This window comes from Thermobia domestica, chromosome 3 (genome assembly GCF_964235325.1).
Source record: "Thermobia domestica chromosome 3, izTheDome1.hap1.1, whole genome shotgun sequence".
Classification (NCBI taxonomy): Eukaryota; Metazoa; Arthropoda; class Insecta; order Zygentoma; family Lepismatidae; genus Thermobia; species Thermobia domestica.
This window is the reverse complement of record NC_137456.1, coordinates 90,249,081-90,273,346: the sequence shown is the minus strand read 5'-3', so window position 1 is coordinate 90,273,346 and position 24,266 is coordinate 90,249,081. Positions and strand designations below refer to the sequence as shown.

The 24,266-nt window shown below is 37.0% G+C and overlaps 1 protein-coding gene across 1 annotated transcript in view; it reads right to left on the bottom strand.

The window, feature by feature from the left end:
• The window catches only part of Pms2 (mismatch repair endonuclease PMS2), an 86,086-nt gene that overhangs the window by 38,501 nt on the left and 23,319 nt on the right, over positions 1 to 24,266 (bottom strand). Inside the window, exons 5-6 of the mRNA XM_081751282.1 lie at positions 4,908 to 5,047; positions 3,189 to 3,294 (exon numbers count right to left, since the gene is read on the bottom strand). Of these exons, the coding sequence (XP_081607408.1) occupies positions 3,189 to 3,294; positions 4,908 to 5,047 (246 nt within the window). The remainder of the gene's footprint in view (positions 1 to 3,188; positions 3,295 to 4,907; positions 5,048 to 24,266) is intronic.

The window sequence follows — 24,266 nt, the reverse complement described above, 5'->3', positions numbered from 1 at the left end:
AGGCAAGAAATCGAACGTAGTGTTGAGTACATCACTCCCACCATGCTTGAGAAAGTGTTCACTAAGCAGTTGATTCACAGAATCAACCTGTGCTTAGCCCACGGTGGCGGACATGTAGAATAAGTGAAATACTGTTTAGCAAAGTGACACTAAATCCTCAAGAAAGATCACTGTCGCTCATGCTACATAAACCTAGTGCATTTCCGATAGCATAAACAACGCAGTGTTAAGCACCCCATATTGTGCTCACGTTTTGTTTAGAAATAAGTGTGATTTTTGTGGTTGACCTTTAACCTTGTATTTACCTGTGATTTTTGACCTCAGCCTAGTACGGATTGTTCATTGATTGTTCAACTATTTTCTTTCGTCCTTCAACATGCCCTTTTATTATAACAACTGCTGTTTTCCCAGCGAGTATTTGATTTTTGTGGTTGACCTTTGACCTTGTATTTGCCTGTGATTTTTGGCCTCGTACTACTATTGAGTGTTCCTTGCTTGTTCCGCTGCTTCATTTTGATGTTTAACATGATTTGATACGGACATTGCGTTGTTTTCAGGATATTCAAATGGGTTCTCAAGGTGACCTGTGACCTTGATCTAACCTTAACACTTGATTGACACATATTTTTGATTTGATTTTATTTTAGCGTCCCTTTCAGCAACGAAGCTATATGAGACGTGGACCTACTGATTAACGTGGAATCCGAACCACATGAGCTCCCGCCGGGAATCGAACCCGGGTCTCCCTGACACATATTTTGTCGGCTTGCGACGTAGAATCATACGATACAGCTTTTTCTTTGTTATCACTTCGATTTATGTTTTTTTTCAGGCTCTCAGAATTTACCAATTGCAGTCCCATAAGGAAAAACTCGAAATTTGACCTTTGACTCTATATCTCTTCAATCTTGAGTACAAGTGACATGCTTCTATGGCGAAACAAAACTTATGTCCTTCGTCTAAAGTTACGCCAAAATGCACGGCTTTACCTCCTACCACTTTTGCACAGTGAACAAATGAAATTGACACACGAATTAATCAACCCTCTATATATGTATATATATATAGGGATCAGTGCGATGTCAGATATTCAGTCTTCAACACTACAGATGCTTTAACTTACGTCATCAATCAACTGTTTCAGCCTTCTCGAAATGTTTCTACCTATTGGTTCATTTATATTATGCAGCTGGCGCATATTGTTGGACCATTCTTCTAACAAGTAAACATAAGCACAGTTAAAAGAAGTGATGCCTTTTTGTCTTCACACTGATTTAAAACGTTTTCCCTCTTTTGAAATACAGATGCTTGTCGAACAATGAGAAAAGTGCACTGAAAAGGACTACGTAGGAAAACATTATACAGATAGTGTACAAAATAGAGAAAACATTTCCGGAAGTAGAAACTTCGTGCACTAATACGATGTAAAGCCATATACTGTATAGCACGCAACACAGCTCTGAATTCTAGCAATACAGTCTGAAGTCCCGAATCGTGGTCAATTGAATTTGAACTCGTTTTTCATGTAGCACAATCTTCAGCTCATTTAGAGATGATGAAGGCAGAAATCGATGAGGAACTTGATTATAGCCCATAGATGCTCGACGATGTTGCGGACTGGAAACTGCGCGGACCAGAGAAGCTGCTGAATCCTGTTGGCATGGTCTGCAAAGAACATTTGAGCGGGACAACAATGTGGATAGGACCATTATGGCATCGCTGTTAGGAAATAACGTTTGCAGCATTGAGTGGAAATGGTTACCCACGACTGCTTGCTACGCTTCTGCTGTGACTCGACTGTGTTATGTGACATGACAGGAAATGAAATGAAATCTTTCAGTTTTACGTCTAACGGTTATGCCGATTAGGCTAAAGGAGACGGTGATGATGAGAAATGAATGAGTTGAGTTGAGTTGATTTTAGTTTAGCGTCCCTTTCAGCAACGAGGCTATATGAGACGTCGACCTACTGATTAACGTGGAATCCGAACAACATGAGCTCCCGCTGGGGATGAGAAATGAATGAAATGGTGGAATGGAGAAAGTGAGAGGAAACGGGGGAACCCCGAGAAAAACCCACGCTCAAAATGTTCGTCCACCACAAAGTTCACTTGGCGAGAGTTGGGTGACATGAAAGGGTGCCAAATACAATAATATAATGGGTAAAACCATAATAGTGCTGCCACCATGCTTGACAATCGAATGAAGACAGTACATGTTTGAAGTGGTAAGGAAAAAGGTAAAGGTCGATTCGTTCTAATAAATGATGAGTTTTAAGTCTTCCAATTTCCTAGTTTTCTAGTCACTGCATCATGATGTCGCCTTTGAGCCATTAGATATGTCATTAATGGCTTGACAAAACTAACACGACCAAGAATATTCATTTATATGAAGTTTCCATCTCACTGTTTTCGTTGAGACTGGAGTATTTAGATACTTGTTCACTTTTGCGACCAATATTTTCCTCTGCAATGCTATTATTCCTTTCAATACCCGGCAATCCCTATATAGCAGCTTAGTTTTTCTGTCACTACTACGCTTTGACACTTTTTTCTACCGTGCACTCCGTATGCTGTTATAATTTTCGAATGGTCACATATACCCAGCTAGATACGCACTAACAATTGAACCTCTTTCAAACTCATTACGGCCTGACACACTGTTCACTCACGTTACCACAACGTCCACGCTCGTAGTGCCTCTCCCTACCACTATCCCACAGTCTCCACTATTCACAAACAAGAAACAGTTTCACTGTGGACAAGCACATTGAAAATACGTCACAACTAAACCGGGTGTTTTCATTAATTTGTTTACTATCTGTATATGTGCATATATATATTTAAGATTTACAGTTTAATAATAAAGCGAGTTTGCCCTTACTTATTGCGTTACCTTCTATATATTTTTAAGTGATAGAAGAACAATTAAAAGCTTAACTTCTTTTTATTACATTCATATTTTTCTTTATTTAATAACTTGATAACAAACAACTCATTATGAAAATTAAGGTAATATTTGACCACCAGAAGTATTGAAGCGTAGGTGGAAAAGTGCTGAATAAAAATGAGCAATTTAAATTTCTTATCAGTGAAGTTTATGAAAAGAAAACACTGGATCAAGGGGGAAATACTGTACAATAATGATGGTTTGCACTGCAACATATGGATTAAAATGAGCATTGCGTACCTGTGCCGGTCCAAAAACACATGAAATGTTTTCTCTAATCTGCTTATTTCCTCTCGTTGAAATAACTGTTCTTGAACATTTCTTCGTTTGATTGATACACGAAATTCTGAAATAAAATTTAACAATAAACAACAAAATACACAGACGTTTACCATCAAACTAAGAACTATTCCATCCTATGGTAAGAACCATACTAATTGCTTTAAAAAATCGTATTTTGGATTATAAATTGTGTAATATATGACTGATCAAAACACACTGTTAAGTATATAATTATGATGTACTAGGAATAAGTCGCCTAATAGCACCACCCCCTTTTTACCGCTGCCTTATGCGGCTCGCATTAAATTCTTTTATAGATTTCAAAGAATGTAAATGCCTGACGGCGCCCTACCCTACATCAGTAACTACGCACATGAATTATTGTGTAAATTTCTGCGAATGCGAAACTACAAGATTAACAATAATAATAATATGAAGTGCAGTGGGAATAAGTGATAAATATTTTCGGAAGCTTTTCGTTTGGGTAAATACATGATCTAAATCATACTTCTAAAGGCAACGAATAAGGTTTACTTTGTAATTCATGTTTCAATTTCACTTCCTATGTCTGATATAGAGAAGTAGTGGCGGCCTGAACTTCCTGTTGCCCTGGCAATTGGCAACTAGAATCCAAAATATGCACACCCAACAGTAAACTTTCCCGTTCTCAAAATCTAGAAAGATTTTGCTAGAAAGAAAAAGAAAAAATAAGTTGCACACATTGTAACCAGTTATTTTGCAACCTTTCTCGAACGTAGTCCTAAACGAGCAAATCAGTATGTGATTCAATAGAGAAAGGGTCCTGCATATGATGGGCATGCATATTACCGTTGCACATCATGACCATCTAAATTACCGTTCAGAAGGTAACTTGACGGAGATGACATCTGTGGAACACGATAAGTTACGTACTGACGAAACACTTGGTGGATATTCGTGAACACGGGTTCAGGACGGAATTTCTGTCTGTGTTTATTTTGTAAGTGGTTTCTCATCATAGAAGTGTTCCTCCTACATGGATTAGGATTTTTCCAGAAAAGCTATACATTAAACTGTTAAGTTCGTGTAGATTCACACAGAACGTCTTCCATATTTGACTGATTTTTTCCCCGTTTCTGTCTTCTTTGCATAGGCGCATGATATATATGGAGACCCAATGTGCAGGATATTGGAATTGTTACATCTGCTACCTGTAAGATTTCTTTGTTGCTCATAGCAGCTGACGGCACATCAACTTTATGTTCAGACTGACCTGAACTTTGTGATGACATTTTAATAACAATTGTCCAAATACAGCTTGAGCCTTGTGAAATTCACAAAACACTGAAACTAAGTCGTCACATAATGAGATAAGCAATCAATGATTCACAACAATGCATACAATGGATTAACTGAAGATCTTTGCTTTAAACGATCTTGTTGTTTCGCAAGTAGTTGGCATATAGATGTGTAGATAGCGGAAATATGCTACCACTTGTGACGCCGACAGTATCTAAACTCCCCACTGTAAAAACTATCATGTGCATAAATTTTCTTTTACATTATACGCATATAAATGGATAAGATCACTTTCCACATTTCAATAGTATTTACGTAATTACGATATTCTACTCTGCTATCTACATTTTACACTATAGGTCTACATGAAACGAATAGTAATTATTCTACAATACTTACTTCACATCTACAGATATGAGAGAATATGCTTGCAACTGCAACAACATACTGGAAAATTCACGCTTCAGATTCTTCAAGAATTCTTTGTGTCTTACAGGAAGTGTACTAAAAAGATTTTTTAACGAAACTGTTGTTCCAACCTGGTTTACAAAAAATAAATAAATAAAAATAAAAGTGAAAATCATTGATCATTTAGGTTAAACAGACATTATATTAAAGTCATACATAGAATCAGATAAAGAAAATATCAAGCACATAACGGAAGAAATTAGTACAAAGCATTGTTTAACAACGTTTTTGTTAAATTGTAATGTTAATTAAAAACTTGAGAGCCCAATATTTTCAACTCCTACGTAAAATTAAATTTAAAGCTTATTTTCATAAATTTTATTCTCCTCAAATAGCCTCTTTTCAGGTTTGAAAAAACAAAGAAAAGAAAGGAAAGTCTGAGAACACATGAGAAAATTTATTGTTTAATACAACTGTAAATTACATTGAAATGCCTTTTCTAAATATTCCGTATCCTCCAGAAATCAGATGGTAAGTGGATCTTTTATTTCAAGAAAACGTAGTGTGTGTGTGTGTGTAAACAAACAAACAAACAAACAAACACTCACATACACACACACTCACTCACACACTTTCTCTCTCTCTCTCTCTCTCTCTCTATATATATATATATATATATATATATATATATATATATAGTTGCAGTATAGATTCTGGAATATATATATATGAGGAGCTTGCTTTCAAACACCACCTGTCACTTTTTTTCAATTTTCGGTTTTTGCCCTTTATTTGTGTATTAGGAGTAGATACACATGCCTGACTACATAACCTCTCAAAACTCACGTAAGTCGTCTCGAAATTATATATATATATATATATATATATATATATATAAACTTTTTTTTTTCAAAATGCGCCTAAGTCATTAAAAATATTAATTCCAAACTCCACTTAAGTCACGTCGGTATTATTTATCTGCTTTGAAAGTTTAATATTCATTGTTACCATTTCTCTGATTGGGGAGCATTGGGTGTGCAAGGACTTTAAGAGATTTTCCAAAGATGCGCTGAAATTAGTGATGCCAATAAAACTGTCACAAGTGCGTGTACTTTGGTTCTGCAAAGAATATAAATCTATTGGTACAGAAATACTTATGCAGAGTAAAACTCTTACTCAGCTGTTTTATAGAGGAGCCATACAAAAGTTCCACGCTTCGGAATTGCAACTACTGTTCCCAGTGTAAATTGTGTAAGTGATATAAAGAAAGAAGACGTAAAAAACTTTTAAAGTTTACAGAGCTCAGTAACGACGACCAAGCTTTCTATGAAGAGGCACTTAATACGGAGAGCGCAGAAATTTGCCAATGAACTGCTATACGAAAATTTTGAAGAGCCTTTCCTATAAAGACTATGGGAATGTCTGAAAAAAAGTTTTATACTTCATAAGCAACAAAATCACAATGTTTCTTCTTTGTTGTACTGAGTACGAGCATTGTTATTGCTTCAAAATATTGCATACTTTGTGTAATTGGTTCCTTATGTGTAATTGGTTTTGTTCAAATATACAATGTCCAAAGAAATAATAAAATATAAAAATACATTAAAAAATAAAAGTTTAAAATATAAATCTTAGAACTAAAATAAATAAAAATCCATTAAAAACACACAAATCGTGTTATTCTTAGTGTAAATAAGCACCTAGTATAATCAAATATAAATTATAATTATTATTTTATATGTTCTGCAAGATATAATGATAGTAGAGTGTAATCATTGAGCAGTAGGTGATTTTTTTTTTTAGAGAAAACATATGATTTAAAGGGTTTTTAGACGGAAATGAAATATTTTCCCGGCATTTAGGCCTACACCTAAAATCAGACATTCCTTCAAATTTAGCATGTTGTTATGTACCACTATACATAAAAGATATTGTTCAAATATTTTTCATGAAATGTAGCAAGAGGAGAAGCGAAAAACGTGTATCGCTCTTGTTCTACATTTAATGAAAAATATTTGAACCATATCTTTTATGTATAGTATATATAATAATAATTTCTTATTCTTATTTTAAATATGATTACTTCCAATAAAATATCAAGATGAGAGGACACGACACCTGAACAAACTCAAAACAAATAAAATAATCGATTACAATAAAGAGTGGCTTTCAGTTCATCTGTGATATGCAGCGATGTTCCTCATCTCAATACATCAATAAACATGTAATATTCATAAAACAAGTCAATAATATATTTAAATATTTGACTTTCAGTAATGATATGTAAATACTATACGGCTCTCATATATCAATATGCACCGCAGTGCATGGCAGCTAAGTTCCGCGAAGAAAATTCGTCGGGAATGAAAAACTGGCCCGCACTGCCGGAAGCATGTTATACAGGAAATACGAGTTTTGGCAAAATCGCCGATTTCGAGGCTTCGTAAAAAATATTCTATTAAAGGTAGAAATTTCAGGTTTAGAATTTAACACATATTTGAAAGATATGCTCATATACCAAATTTCACATTCCTAACTTCAACCATATTCGAGTACCGGACCCCTAAAATATGCAGTTTTCAGGTTCATTGATTCACTGACTCACTCATCAAGTTGATTAGGTACTTCCCAATAAGACAGACGTACTCTAAAAGTATGAAGCAATGAAACTCTGCATAAAGGTACCTTATAACGACTTGAGTATGGAAAAGGTCCGAAATTAAAGCAATGTGCTATGGGAATTTTTGTGGGCGAGAAACTCTCCTAAGCCAAGCAGAAATCGGTTCATTCACTCTCATCAAATTTATTAAGTACTTCCCAATGAGATAGAGACGTGAAACTCTGCATAAAGGCACCTTATAATGACTTGAGTATGGAAAAGATCTAAAATGTAAGGAATGTGCTATGGAAATTCTTTATGAGCGAAAAACTGTCCATAGCCAAGCAGAAATCGGTTCATTCACTCACTCATCAAATAGATTAGGTACTTTCCAATGAAAGAGAGACGTGAAACTCTGCATAAAGGTACCTTATAATGACTTAAATATGGAAAACGTCCGAAATTTGAGGATTGTACTATGGGAAATTTTTAATGAGCGCAAAACTGTCCTTGCAGTCAGAAATCGGGAACAGATTCCGTTATTCAATACATCATGTGCATTGTGATAATGTCAATCGTCCGAATGGTCGAGAGGGCTAAGGCGTGTGACAAAAGAACCTAATATTTTTCTTTTTTTTTTTTTTTTTTTTTTTTTGAGGGGGGGGATTAATATTTTTCCTTTGTCGCATTAATTGGTATTAAATAGATATTGAAATTAAATTGATAAATAAGAGAATATAGAGGTGGGGATATTTAGAATTAATGAAGTTTTCCAAGGAAATGAGGAATTCAATTGATCGACTTCACATAAGATATGTTGGTGGCAAATATAATTAAGTTTACAAGTTTTTGAAAGGTGTATATCATTGGAAGAAAAACCCTAGGTAGTATGAAACTGCGCAACATGCGCGTGATGCAATGTGCTCCGGAATTTCGCGATGTGGAAGGGTAGAGAACGACTCAGTATGTTGAAGCGTCAGCCATGTCTGGTGATATAGTATCGAGGGTTTTGGGGGCCTGTCTAAACTCTTCGTATTAGGTATTAAAAAATCAGACTTAGCGATCGTAATTTTGTAGCTTGGGTAAATGAGTTAGAATCTCCTTTTTACATAGCTTTCTGATAGATATTTAATGGAAGAAACACTACGTGCTAGTCTAGTGGCTAGCACCTGCGCCTTTGCTGTACGATTTGAGAGTCCTTGGGAAGTAATGTTACATGTGGCACGACCCCTTTAAAAATGTACAATTCTAAATTTCAATCCAAGAATATGCCACAATTGAGAATCCCAGTATACAAAATTGATAGATGAACTATAAAAAGCAGTGAAATCTGAACAAAAACACCAGAGATGTAAAAAGTGCAGCCAAGTTCATCAGCCTCAAAAAGTGTTGAGATGAGGATGGATGAGCCAGGTTCCTAGTCTACTGCATCTGAATCGAACACTTGAACTCCAGGTGTCTAACAATTCGAATACCCCCAAGAATACCCCATTCTGTTCCTAGTTTCACGGTTGGGATATTTCAGCTCTAAGGCTGGTGGTGGTGGCCCTCAAATCCGTCACGCCACCACCAACTACGCTTGACGACCATCCCTAAAGCTCGTCAACATTATTTTCCTTGACAACTTATGAAGGATTATAAGTTTTCCTTGTCTGAGTTTCGAACTACCAAACTTACTGGAGTAAATACATGCCTTAGCGCACTAGTGTAGTTGATATTCCTAAGGCTGGTGGAGGGCCCAAATCCACTATGCCCACAACCACTATCCTTAAGGTTCATTAACATCATTTTCCTTGACACCTCGCGCCAAGTTCCAGTGTTTGTTTCAGATGCAGTGGCCAAGGAACTTGGCTCATCCATCCTCATCTCAACACTTTTTGAGGCTGACGAACCTGGCTGCATTTTTTGCACTTGTGGTGTTTTTGTTCAGATATTGGACTTTTGTATATTAACTTTTGTTGTAGGCAGAGTATTCTCATAACTTCAGGGTGGTTGTAAATTCAATATCTATTTTTAATTTAGATAATCCTACAAACTGGAATCAGTTCTAGCTAGAGTGTAATACTGTTTACTAATGTGTGGTTAACATTTCTGATTTCAGAAGTTAATCCAGTGAAAATCGCAAAATGGCTGGTGTATACAGCGTAAAAGACAGACCTAAGACTGTCTTAATACTAAGACAATAAAAAATGTCATAAGAAGTTAATGACAACGGGTAGTGTGTTAGATGCAAGTCGATCTGGACGGCCCTCAACATCCAAATCGGAACACAATGTGCATGTTGTTTAGGGCATGTTTGGACGTAGCTCTTCAAAGTCCACAAGACAAGCTGCTAGGGAAACGGGATTGTCACGCTACACGGTAATGACCATTTTAAAAAGTGAATTACATTTTCGGCCCTGGAAGCCACATTACGTTCATGAAATTTTGTGAGATTATGCTTGGTTGGGGAGATGATTATCCAGATTTGTATGACAATATCTTGTGGTCTGATGAAGCGGTGTTTCACGTCAGAGGTTTTTAGAATCGCCACAATTGTCATTATTGGTCACATTTCGATCCACATGTAACGGTGGAAAAAAATGCAACGAAGACCAAAGATAACCGTCTGGTGTGGAATGACGTCTACCAATTCACTGGTCCATACGTGTTACGCAACCATGAATGGTGAACAATACCTAGAGATGCTTCGAACGTATGTATGGCCTGTAATTCAAGAATGGGAAAATGGAAGGTAATTGCTGTTCTTGCAAGCTGACGCTCCGCCCCACTGCTCAATTCCAGTGAGAACATGGCTTGATGACAATTTCACTGGTGGATGGACTGGCCACCGGGGACCGACAGAATGGGCTGTACGCAGCCCCGATCTAACACCATGCGACGTCTTTCTTTGGGGTTGGGCTAAGGAACAAGTGTACAAGTTAAAACTAAGGGAAACTAACAGTCTTGAACAAAATATCCGTAAAGTGGTTGCATATGTTACAGCTGAGATGCTAAGAAGAGCAGTGGATTCTGTTCCTAAAAGATTCCAGAAGTGTGTGGAAAATGCGGGTACAAACGTTGAAATATACTTAATAACAAATGGTACACCCTAATAATATATTCAATGGAAATAAAACTGTGATAGGTTGTTTACTTTTTGAAATAGTCATTGTTACAAATAGGTATTGACTTTACATATCTAGCGTATGGAACACACAGTAATATTTTTAATTACTCACCTAGTAACGTTTCTCAGTCAATTTTTCTTCAAATATTTTGAATACAGCACTCAGACACACACTCTCAAGACACAAAGGTTTAAGTCTTTTTTCAAAACATTTGTGAATTTTATCGATACTTGTAGTTACTGTATTTTCTAATGTGTGGAGGCTGCTCTTATTATTTTACTACAGTAGAAGTGGAAAGATATGCGGAAAACAATTCTATGAACTTCAAGTCAAGCCAAGTGGAAGATATGCGAGAAACGATTCTATAAACTTCAAGTCCGTTGTCTGTTTGATGGTCCGTTATTGTTTAATTTTTAAGTTAGCTGTGGCATAGCTATCTCTTGCAGGGAAGGATCCCTCAATTTTGAAACTTATGTCCTTAATCGCTAATTTTTTCAAACTACACGGATCCGTCATTATCAATGATAATATAGTGTTAAGCTATATAGACACACTCGCTTACAGCAGAATAAGCGGAATTAACCAAATGATATAAGTTGGTCAGTTGTTGTGTGTCATTAATTGACAACCGACAGGTTAATTACGAAATGAGATATTAAAATTTTCTCTAGATCAATTTTTAAATTAAGGTACATTTATATCTGTTAGTAATCTAATTAGTAGCATAACTAACAAAGGTAGCAATACAATGAAGAAATACAGACCTGCTTATAAGTTACATTAATTATTAACATCTAGAAAACATACCGTCAAGTAACTACCAGTTTTAAAGACCAAAACAAGTATGCTCCCGTTGAAATTCCAATACTTAAAATTTAGAACAATTACCAACCACTGTCTTGTGTCAGGATGAATAAAACTGGAAATAAAGGATAGGTATACATGTAAGGATTCGTACATAAATTTGATTTTCATTAAACGAGATGAGAAAAGGAAAGACATATAAATAATACTATCTAAAGGTGCTCAGATAGATAGTTTTCTTAAGTTCCTTACTACTACATGGCGGTATATTTAGCAGAAGTAGGTAGACGTAACGTGAACGCCAGGAAATGACGCCTTGACCTAAACGGAACATAGCTCTTCTGCTAAACATTATTTAAAAAACATGACCTTTAAGTGTAAGCAAGTTTGGGCGGTGAAATTATCACATAATTGTGCTTCTAAAGTAAACCGATGTGAACTACTAACAAAAGACGATTTTCTCTTAGCAAAATTAAATTTAAACCACTATTTTCGGGGAATATATACGCGATTCACAAAAGAATGCGGGTCGGCAATAACTTTTGAAGAATCAAATCACCAAACTTTGGTATAAATTGATTTCACTAATATGACTTCCTTTCATCGTTTACAACCGTTAAAACATTCATAACTTTCTAGTTTTTCTTTACATTTTCCATCAAGTGTATAATTTAATGTGATTGTCAGTGGAAGAAGTAGATTTTTACAGAAAATGACAAATACCTTAAGGAGAAGAGAACTACTCGATTTACATCAAAACTTGACAGTAAATATTAAAAATGCTTATTGTTACTATTTCAAATTGTTGAGCTTCCTCGTGGCTAAGCGGTTAGCGTACGCGCCTTTGGTGTGGGAGACCCGGATTCGATTTTCGGTGGGAGCTCAGGTTGTTCGGATCCCACGTTAAGCTGTAGGTCCACGTCTCATATAACCTGGCTGCTGAATGGGATGCTAAACTCAAAATCAAATTAAATTTCAAAATTTTAAACACGCTGGGTAAATATCACGTCAGATAATCTTTTCCAGTAACTTCTGTAAACGAAATTAATTGCAACGAAATTTCTAGGTTTATGTCCCACAGTTACGCCTTTTAGGATCAAGGAGACGGATAATTAATGAGAGTGAGTGATTATGGAAAAACAGTGAAATGAGAGTGTGGGAGAAAACAGGAGAACCCACGGACACAAACAATGTCCGCTGCAAACTCGCATGGCTGGGAAATGAAAAACGGACTCTCGCACCAGAGGTGGATGTTTTACCACTAAGGCATTGATGCCCCCTTCTTAAACTTCTTGTGGCCAATACTGTCACACGACTACAGTCACCAGACACATTAATTTAAATCTTTCTAGAATAATTTACATTCATAACACAGAAAATGTATTTTAGTGAAGAAAAAATCCCTCTACGAAAACATGTTGATTTAGACAACACGAAAATTCCCCCATTTTAGTACTGAAAAAAGCTCTTTACGATTCATTTTTATTAAAACTATTTTGCTTCGTTTAGTGAAAGAAATTGCATCGCATACGTGTACCCGCATTCTCTTTATTTTAAGTATTCTGCCTGTTGGTAGGTCCTGGAAATATTTCTTCCAAGTTTCTCGATCTTCAGCTTCCTCTTTTAATTCACAATATTTTCTTCTATTTTTCAAATCATTGGTCAGTTGAGTTCTTCTTTTTGCTAATCCTCGCCTTCCTTCAATCTTTCCTTCTATGGTGGTATGACGAAATCAATTTCTTCGCAAGATGTGTCCAATCCAATTGGCCTTCCTACGAAGGATGTTGACTAAGTGTCATCTTCTCTCCTACCTGTTTATCTTCGTTCTTTTATCCCCTCCGTCCATTTTCTTCCAATATTACATTCCGAACCTCTCTAAATATTTCTTCTCTAACTTCCGTAATGTCTAAGTCTTTGAATCATATAGGCCAATACTCCATATTAGGGATGGCCAGACGGATCCGGATCTCAAATATCCGGATCTCGGATCCTGGATCCGGATCCGGAATTTCGGATCTTGGATCCGGATCCGTAGTTTTGTATCTTGGATCCGGATCCGAAGTTTCGAATATTGGATCCGGATCCGGATATCCAGTTCCTGGATCCACACCCGAAATTTCGAAGTTCAGATTCGAACTCCTGTTTTGAATATTTTAGGCCTTAGATTGAGACCCAGAACTAAAATATTTATATGTATAAAATTTACTAGGTGAATTTTATCTAACTCAGTGGGAAGACAATTAAATTTAAATGACAAAAGATTACATCAAAATCTCATTTTCACATTTTTCGGGCTTAGACCATTGTTGCGCACACCCCATCATTTAAAATGAAATGAAATGAAATCTTTGAGTTTTACGTCCCACGGTTATGCCTGCTAGGCTAAAGGAGACGGTGATGATGAGAGATGAGTGAAAATGGTGGAATGAAGAAAGTGGGAGGAAACGGGAGAACCCCGAGAAAACCCACGAGCACGGTGTTTGTCCACCACAAAGTTCACTTGGCGGAGGCTGGGATCGAACCCGGGACCCCAAGCACCAGAGGTGAACGCTCTACCACTGAGCCACCGCGCCCCCCCACCCCATCATTTAGTCTTTAGTATATCTTTAAACGTACTACAAGTATGCCACTTTCATCTCAAGTCAGTAGTTGTATAGATCTGCCTTTTGTTATATATTAATCGAGTTAGGATTAAAATTCGATTGTTTGTGAGACCTATGATAATATTTTCAGAATGAGTTATAACGTTGAAAAACTGCATAGTAATGCTGCATATTTTCTTTGTGCCACATTGGAATTTAATGTAGCCTATCTTATACAGTCGACTCTTATGATTAATTCAATGATCTGAACTCCTGCAGCATTACGCTAAAATCATGGATGTCTTTGAATTTTCATCATCATTTCTATTTTTTTTTTTTTTTTTTTTTTTTTTATTACGAGCAAAATAAATATCATAAGTGGTATTTTACATAATACATATAGACGCAGATTAGTCAGTTGATTGCTTAAAGTTTATAGCAAAGCTATTACATTTCTAAGACACTGGCGGCCTTAGGACAAAATCCATGGCTTTCCCATAAAATCTTAAATCTCTCTATATAAAAAGGGCAAAGTCCTGAGTGACTGACTGAGTGAGTGACAGATCACCGTACAGGCCAAATCGCTTAAGCTACAAACTTGAAATTTGGACAGTTTATAGGCTTTGTGACGTAGGATACCACTAACGAAGGACTTTGGGAAATTCGACGAGGAAGGGGGGAAATGGGGTGGAAAATATTGATGATTCTTGACGTTAGATACTTCAAATTTGGTATTTGGGTTTCTCATTGAAAATAATTTGATACTTGTTTAAGTGCTTTTTGATATTTAAATTAGAAGGGGCAGGGAAGATATAGAAAGTAAAAGAGCGGGTGGTAATTGCAATTATTGCAATTAGTATAATAATATGCCTATATCTCGGAAACTTAAAGGGTTAGAAACATGGAATTTGGTATTTGGACTTCTCACTTAAAATAATTAGTTACGTATTTCAACAGTTTTTATATATATATATATGTGTGTGTGTGTGTGTGTGTGTGTGTGTGTGGCCCAGAAGGGAAGAAATTAAGTGGGGATTACAATTATTGTATTAATATGTTCAATCCTTTAAGGTTAGAGACTTGAAATTTGGTATTTGCATTTCTCATTGAAAATAATTTGACATGTGTTTCAGTGTTTTTTGACGTTTTAGTAAAAAGGAAAAGAAAAGATATGTAAAGGAAAGAGGGTGGGGATTGTAATTATTATAATAACATATCGATATCTGGGAACCTCTGAAGGTTAGGAGCATAGAATTTTATATTTGGACTTTACATTTGAAATAATTAGGTATGTACTTAAGCGTTTTTTGATGTATGTCTTAGAGGGGAAGAAAAGGGGCGGGGAGAAAAGACTTTTATATCTCGGAATCCTGGAATGTTAGAGAAATGAAACTTGTTATTTGAACAAAAATTCGTTATGAAATGAAATCCTTGAGTTTTACGTCCCAGGTTTATGCCGGTTAGGCTAAAGGAGACGGTGATTATGAGAAATAAATGAAATAAAGAAAGTGGGAGGAAACGGGAAAAGCCCGAGAAAACCCACGAGCACGGTGTTTGTCCACCACAAAGTCCACACGGCGCGAGCTGGGATCGAACCAGGGACCCTAAGCACCGGAGGTGAACGCTCTACCACTGAGCCACCGCGGCCCCTTAAAAATTCGTTATGTTTGCAGGCGTATGATGTTCAAAGCCGTAGACCGAGCAAATGTGTGGGCTGGGGGGATGTCCCCATGTACTCGCATTGAAATTCGGTATGTCTCGGGACACCGGAATGTTATTACATACAATTTGATATTTGAACTGAGATTCGGTATGGTTGTAGGTTTACGAGGTACGAGGTCATAGGCCGATCAAATGAGATATCAGAGGGTCTAAGGGCAAATTCCCAGACATTTCTTTTTAAATTGATTATGATTAGAGGCTTTTGTGGTGCGAGACCCTAGTAACGGGGTCTAGTGGCGAAGCCCCCAACTAGCCAAGGTCTATGAAGTATATAAATGTATTTGCGTAATGACTGGAAATTGCATGTATGCCTGTGGACAAAATTGAATAAGTAGCCACGAGAAATGACAATCCTTTAAGATAAAAATTTTACAAAGCTACCAAAATGTACTCTTGAATGAGTTGTATATTATATTTGCGCAGGGGCGAAGCCAGAACGGACTCCTGGAGGGGGCGGATGGATTCTTAGGGGGCGGTTGGGGATGCTAGCAGTGAAAAATTACTTAGATGATCTGAAATTGCCACAAATTACTACTAAAGTATACTGTTAATGGTGGCGCTGGGTAGGAGCGAACGACTTTTCGCCCTCCCCCTGCATCCGCCTATGTGTTTACATGAATGATATAGCTCCTTATACATCCTATGCAGAGTTAATAGTAGTGGATTACTAATTACAAAGATACGTGTTACTGCTCGAGGCTCCATATGGTATTTTGTATACACATACAGTACATTAATACATTGATTTTGATACATTAATTGCCATTTAGAACTTCATCTCTACTACAATTCTTAATTCTAACTGGAGTGTTACGGTCACAGAGAAACGTATTTTTAAAGAAAGAAAAAAAGCTCATCAAGAGCAAGAAAAGGAAGTTGCTCCTTAATTTGATTTGATCTATATTTTATGGGCTGTTCTATTAGCAATGGCCTAGCCCATCACGACTACGAAATGGCCTCATTCAGTGACCACAATAACTCAGAAAGAATTAGAAAAGTAAGCAGCCTGAGTCTAATGAAGAAGCTTGGGCAGAAAACAAAGGACAAATTTCCAACAGGACGACCGCTTTGAAAAAGATTTACTACCTTTTCGGTCAAGTATTTCCACTAGAATCGAATCTGACAATGAGATTGCTCTCACCTAAGTCGACAGTTTTACTCAATCAAATTTGGAGTAATTGTGACATATTAAGGCACGAAAACCAAATATCAACAGAATGAAGAGAACGCAAGGCTGTCACACGATCAGATACCAAAAGTGTCTTAAAATCTTATTTTAAGCATAGGAATGAAAATCACTTTGTCAATAATTTCGAAAATTTTGCTGATTCGGAACACCCGAATTTTCTGACACGGAGTTTCGAATCCGGATTCAAGATCCGGTTTTTCAGGTCCGGATCCAAGATCCGAAATTTCGGATCCGGATCCAAGATTCGGTTTCTCGAATCCGGATCCAAGATCCGTTTTCTCGGATCCGGATCTAAGATCCGAAATTTCGGATCCGGGCCCAAGATCCGGATTTTCGGATCCGAATCCAGGATCCGAAATCTCGGATCCGGATACAGTGTCCGGATATCCGGACCCAATTGGATCCGGATATCCAGATCCAAAAATATCCGGATCTGGCCATCCCTACTCCATATATAGCACTTGGTCAACTTCCGTTAGTTCAATATTAAACATGCTAGTTAAAGAGTGATCTTTTCTTGCTAAATGCCTCTTTGAATATGGCAATTCTTGACTTTTCTCTTTGGTGCAGTAAGCGTCTCTCGTCAGAATACTTATCAGATATTTGAAATAATTGACCTCTTGAAGTTCTCTTGGTTCTAATCTGACCCGTAAGGGCATGTTTCCACGAGATATTCTCATGACTCGATTTCTATTCCATATTGTTTCCCAGTATAAATGATTTTGTCCATCATCTCCTGTAGTCCATCTTCGGTTCTATTTATAATAACAGTGTCATCCGCATCCTAGACTTAGATCAAGATTTGACTTCCAATCTTGAAATCTCCAACCTCCATGAATGTTTCCTTCATTAAGCATTCATTGTAAATATTGAATAAGTGAGATGACATACTACATCCTGTCTAACTCCTCTTCCGATCTCCACGCTATTGGTTTCTCTTTGATTCATGCGCAACTTCACTTGTTGTTTGTTGTTCTATGTACAGTTTGCGAAAGAGACGTCGATCTCTGCAATTGACCCTAATTTCTTTAAGTATTTTCAGAAGTTTGATCCAACTGACCAAACACAAATCTTCCCTTGCATCAAGAACTTGTTCTGATGTAATTCTCAACTCAATAGTAGCTGGTACCTTTTTCTTTCCGGAATCTAAACTGATCTCCCTCAACATTTCTTCTATTTTACTTTCCAGCCGTCTGTTCAGTATGTGCGCAGTAATCTTTCCAATGTGAGAAACAAGGCTAATGGTTCTACGATCATTGCATTTCTTTATTGCTTTAATACAACCATTGTAACAACAACAAAATCATTTTCTCATTCTCCATTCAGGTAGATCTTGTTAATAAGTGAAGTCAGTACTTTCATTGCTTTGTCTCTTAATCCCTTGAGCAAATCTGCTGCTATGTCGTCGTCACCAGTGGCCTTCTTTGTTCGCATGTCTTAGATGGATGTGCTATTTTACGTTTCAATAAAATGGGTCATTTTCCATCATCATCCACCTCTTTCTCTGCTTCGACTACAATATCTTTTGGGTGATTCTTCTGATCATACAGAGATCCTTTATCTATTCTTCCCAGATTCTTTGATGGTCAGTGACTACATGACTTTGTTGATCTTCGATTCTAAACGACCGTATACTTTTGTTAGTTTTTCTTACTAATTCTTGCCCTTTCCGATGCATCATATCGTATCTTCCGCGTCGATGAAGTTTCATTATTTCTTCACATCTGTTCAATGAACTTCACTTTAGCTTTGTCAGTCCCTCTTCTCAATTCATTATTCAGTCTTCTGTATTCTTTGATGTGCGTGGTTTTCGCCTTTCTGAGTATCTCCATCTTCTTAAATATCGCTTCAGTTACCCATGGTTTTCTCGGTACTCTTTCCATCCTACCAGTGTTGTTGTGGAGTGTGTCTCGTAGAATCTGTTTAACTTTTCAGCTATTTTCTACACTGCCTATAATATCGCCCATTGTACAAGACTTTTCTTTAATATCTTCTTTCACATCACTGTAAATACTTCATAGTCACTCCTATTTTCGATTTCTCCTCCCATTTTTCTTGATTGACTTTAACCAGGTTTGCACTTCCGCCACTAGGAGATTGTGATCCGAATCTATGTACGCTGCAGATAGTGACTTCATCTTTCATACACTATTCCTGACATCCTCTTAATACAAGTTCACTTGTCACAGATAGGAACAGGGAAGAACTGTATTAAAAATAATGAATTAATAGGCAAGAAACTCTATTAAGAAGAAACCTTGTTACAACATTTGACATTAAGCATGTCTTCCTCAAACTTTGAGGAAAACCTTAAGGTGACATACGAGTTTCAAATAAATTGCTTTAAATAGAATCAATCTTTATATATTTTCTTAGCCTTTTCTTAAGGCTTGAGATCGGCATACTTGCAACATCTTAATAATAACATTATTGCCATCCCATGATTTACTATAATCTTGAGATTATGTGTAAATAAAACAACAGAGTCCAAACATGCGTTAATAACATATACGAAATTAAGCGTGCAAGGAAGATATGCATGCAGAAAACAGCATAAAATTTCTACTAAGTAAATAATTTTGTAAAAGTACGTAATCGTCTAAACGAACTATCTCATTTTCACAAACAGAAAGAAAAAAGATGTAATGTTCATTGGCATTAGAATTAATAAGTCAAACACATATTCTAGAATAATAATTAATAATCAATCGATCAATGTTACTAATAGTCAAAAACCACTGTAGAAGGCCCATGTCCTTCTCCATCATCTGCATATCAAAATGCAGATAAGGGGCACATTTACATATTGATATGTAAATATATATTTTTGTGATATAATTAATTGCTTATTATTAGCATATTCATTGCATATTAATTAGATATTCTGAGTAAAGATGTGTAAAACACCGAGCGTAGTACGTAAATATTAATACAATATTGTATTATATTGTATTTATTCCATTGTGTTTATCTCTTTTATAGGTTGTTATAGTGTATTTACGGGTTGCATCTAATTACCGAGTCTTTGTATAATGTATATTAAAAATGGGGATGAAGGAAGAATTATATTAAAATTCATCTACGATGGATAAATTAGAAAAGAAATAGGCAGATTCTATAGGAATCATGCATGGATTTCAGAATGCTGGAAGACAGAGCTAGCGCTGAGAGAAGTTTTTTTTTCCCCCGACTTCTTGTCGCCTATACTTCGAGATGTGAGGTCTTCACAACTCTCCATGTAAAGAAATCACCAGAAGAAAGAAAATTAAGAATGTTTATACACAGGAAGTAGCCTACAAACTTCCTTAGTGGAACCACACTGACTTGGATACAGTGGGTAGAAACACACCATTTGTATTGTTTCAAAAGTCATAAAATTTTTCGCTTCTACATGCGAGATTTTAGTTTTCTATAGGTGTGATTTTCTATGTAGCGAGCTCTAGCGTCACTTCCGCCCCCCTCTTCACCTAGGACCGGTAACGTCAGCCAGCGGACCTTTAGTTTGTTCCCAAGATGCAACACCAATTTAAAATGTTTTACTCTGTTTTGACTTATTTTCTAGGTATAATATTAATATTAACGTATTACGCTCAAAACGTTCTTGGAAATACCGTACAAAATTCCTGATTTATTTTATCATCGTGATCCCTATTCGTACAAGACATTTGGATCTTGTAATTGTCAAAAGTAAGAATAAATAAAGATGTTTCCTCTATCTCTCTCCATACAAACATGGTTGCCATTGGCAGCAGACAGCTTGAAGGACAGCCGCAGGAAATTGGGCTTACTTCTGCTTCTGGGAGAGATGACAGTGTATGAATAACATATCTATGTATTGTATGAATATTGTTCTTTATTTCTGTGTATTTTAACATGTATTTTTCTACTCCATAAGTGTGACATAAGTAAGTTAAACATATTGTTTATAGAAACTCTCATAGACGTCTGCTAGGAGCAGAAAGTTCCAAATTTCTCTGTATTGTACATAGAGCAGCACTTGTCAAAGGGGTGAAGGTTAGAATTTGCAACCAGAAGCGGCTGAACTGGTGTTTTGCAGAAAGGACCACCCAGAAGATAGCCTGAAGGGACAAAAACCTTTGTCAGAGACTCTGGAGGAAGCGAGTTTCTTCCTTTCCTAGTTTTTGTGAATAGATATACTTGTTTTCGAGAGAAAACAAAGGTAGTTCGTTCTTATATTCAGTGGTGAGAACACGTAAGATATCGTCTCTTACATATCAGTGGCAGCTAACCCGGGACGTGTGGACATAGTCCCCGAGGATTTTCCCGTGATACATACTATAAACTCGTGTGTGTAGTGAACTTGAATTCTACATATCACTTTCGAGTGTACTAAGAATGTGTTAACCAGAGCACCTATCTGCAGTGTTTGCGACTAAGATTTACCATTAACTGCAGCTGATCATGGAGCTTAACCATTAAAAATCTTTATTATAACCATTTTTTTTAAGTGCTAACCGTCACGTATGTAGATAAGTGTATATCTTATCAAACCCCACTCATAACTATGGGGAAGAATTTTCATTTTAAGTATTCCAGTGAAACAAGTAAAGTAACACATCTCTAGTAGAGATTGTTACCAAGGCCTGTATAGTCTTTAACACGGAGCCTTCCTTGGACTTGTGTACAAGGATACCTGCATCAGTATGTGAATACCTTCATGGACATTCTAGATGTCTATTTTTAGAAACATCGTTATCCAGTCGTCAACATTGTGAAGGACATTTACCCTTCCATGGTGGAATAAGAATGTGGAAGGACTTGTAACGTGGAACTAGAACTGTGTGCGTGTTTTAACCGTATGTTTAACTACAGGAACTGTGCCACGAGATAACATGCGATTTATCCACTTAAATTTGTGTTTTCGTCTAGTAACTTATAAAATACCAGTTAAGAATTTGTGTAAAATTGATAACTCCTCTGAGACTGTTCAGAGACTATAAACTCATCTAAAATGAGGAGTTAAGATATCTGTATATATATATATATTTTTACTAAGGTCAACTAGACCTTAATTTATCCAGTTTCGTCCTCCCCTCTTTTGTTGTTTTTTTTTAATATATAGAAAAAAGGGTGTTACATATATATATATATAAATATATATAAAAAATCGTTTAAGTGTTATAGTAGTGCACTACCGAAGCAAATAATGTGTGAGTGTAGTGGAGTGAGTATACCTCGACAGCTCCCATTTTAAGGTGCTTTTATATTGGAAATAAAACCAACATCTCTATCCAGAATCTGTGTTCAACTCAATTGCTGCAGGGTGAGTACCTACTGCTAATGAGAATGTTTATTTTCCAGGAGGGTGATACAAGGAACCATTTTCCCTTGTTTGTGTATGTCTGACCGGCTCTCTGAATGGGGCCCAGAGAGAATATTAATGCCCAAGGAACCAGAATAACAGTCATGAGTATAGTGAGCTCAAAAACAGGCTGCTACCTGTAAAGTTTTAGCATAGATTTTTTTTTCTTTTAACCTATTTGGTAATTTTGAACTGACTCACTATAGTAGCGTCTGGACCATGGCTGTTATGCAAATAACCCTGAGATCTGCTGTTCCAGTTTCATAACTAAATTTTTATGCTCTACCGACTTAATTTGAGGGAGTGGCGGCTCTTGCAGGAGAGTACCATTATCTCCAAGAGGGAAGAAATCATTTTCAGATGTTTTGTAATTTGCATTTTATGCAAATATCTCTGTTTATTTGAATATCCCCAGCCACTCCACTTCATTTATTTTATTTTTATTTGTGTTGGTGTTCTTAGGTAACAGTAGTTTCGGCTCTGGCTACCTGCACCTCACACAAAAAAGTGGCGCCCAGCGTGGGGCATAGAGTATACTTCATATACTCACTGGTCGGCATACAGTTTATGTAATAATTTTCGGTATATGTTTTTTTCTCTTCCCATAATTTTCCAAGAACGAAGGTGTCTTGTGTTTTGAATTTATTTTGTGTTTTGAATATTTGATATCATCAATATTGTGTTTAGAGAAATCAGTGTTTTTTAGAACTTAGGGGGGAAGAAACTTTTGTAATACCGTTTTCTATTGTAAATGGTCTTAACGCGAGCACAGGCTCGAAAAGTTGAAATCATGGACAAGGAGTTCGTGAATGAAGAGTTCGGTCAGAGAGCTGACGAGCTCTCAGATGAGGTACTTGTTGAAGTACATAGTGACAATGAGCGCACCATCAGCGTAGTGGGAGACGCTGAAGTGGTGGAAACGGTCCCGCCAGTCACAGGTAGGGAACCGGAAGTGCCATTGCGGGAGGAAAGGGAAGAAACAATAGAAAATCAAAGCGAAGTTAGCCCAGCCAGTAACATTAGTAGTGCTATGGAAAACATGAATAATGTAAATATTGCGGCCATGTTAGGGGAGATTTTGTTAAAACTTGAAGAAAATAGTAGAAGCTTAAAGGAAGATTTGAACTCAAAACTTGAAGAGAGTACGCGAAAACAGGATGAGAATGCTAAGATTTTAGAGAAAAAGTTAGAATTAAAGCTAGTAGAAAATGCAACCCAGTTAGAAAGCAAATTAGCAGAGAGTTCAAAGGGTTTGGAGAAGTTAGAGAGAAAAATAGATGAAAGTAACTGTACTTTAGAATCAAGTTGTCATAGGCTAGAACAGGCCATAGAGGCTAGCAACGCTCGTCTTGAACTCCAGCTGGAATCCGTGAGTTCAAGACTTGAGCAAAGTGAGCGTCAGCTGACGGAGCGTCTGGAGCTCACTACTGCAGAGCTTAGGGGGGAGATTAACAATACCCGAGAAGAACTATCCACCCGTGTAGCTGAAACTTCTAGTAGGTTAGACGAGGTACAGGAAAATGCCACAAGCGTAGCCAGACAACTGGAGGAAAATTACTCTGATCTCACTGACAGTATTCAACAGGTCTCGTCTCGTGTTGAACAGACCACGATCCAACTTAATAATCAGGTCAGGAGAGTGGAAGTAAGTTTCGCTTCCCAACTAGCCAGGCTCAGGGGGGAGATCGAGCAGGAAACGCCACTCGAGGAGATTCGTTCAGAGTGCAACGGTAGCATCCAGCAGATGCAAGATACCGTACAGGATGTTTGCACGCAACTAGAAAAGAAAATGGAGGAGTGGAAGAACTCCATTCAGAAGGAGACAAGTGAGGTGATTGAGGGGAGACTCGCAAACATCTCTGTCTCCGCCACCCAAGAACGTCCTCCATCACCAACCAACACCTCGAGTCGCGATCTGCCCGGTTCTCAACCTGGGAACCTCGCTACTTCCCACGAGACAGACCCTGTTCCGTCGACGTCTCGCTCATGTACCCATGAGACGAGACAAAGTCTAGCAACTG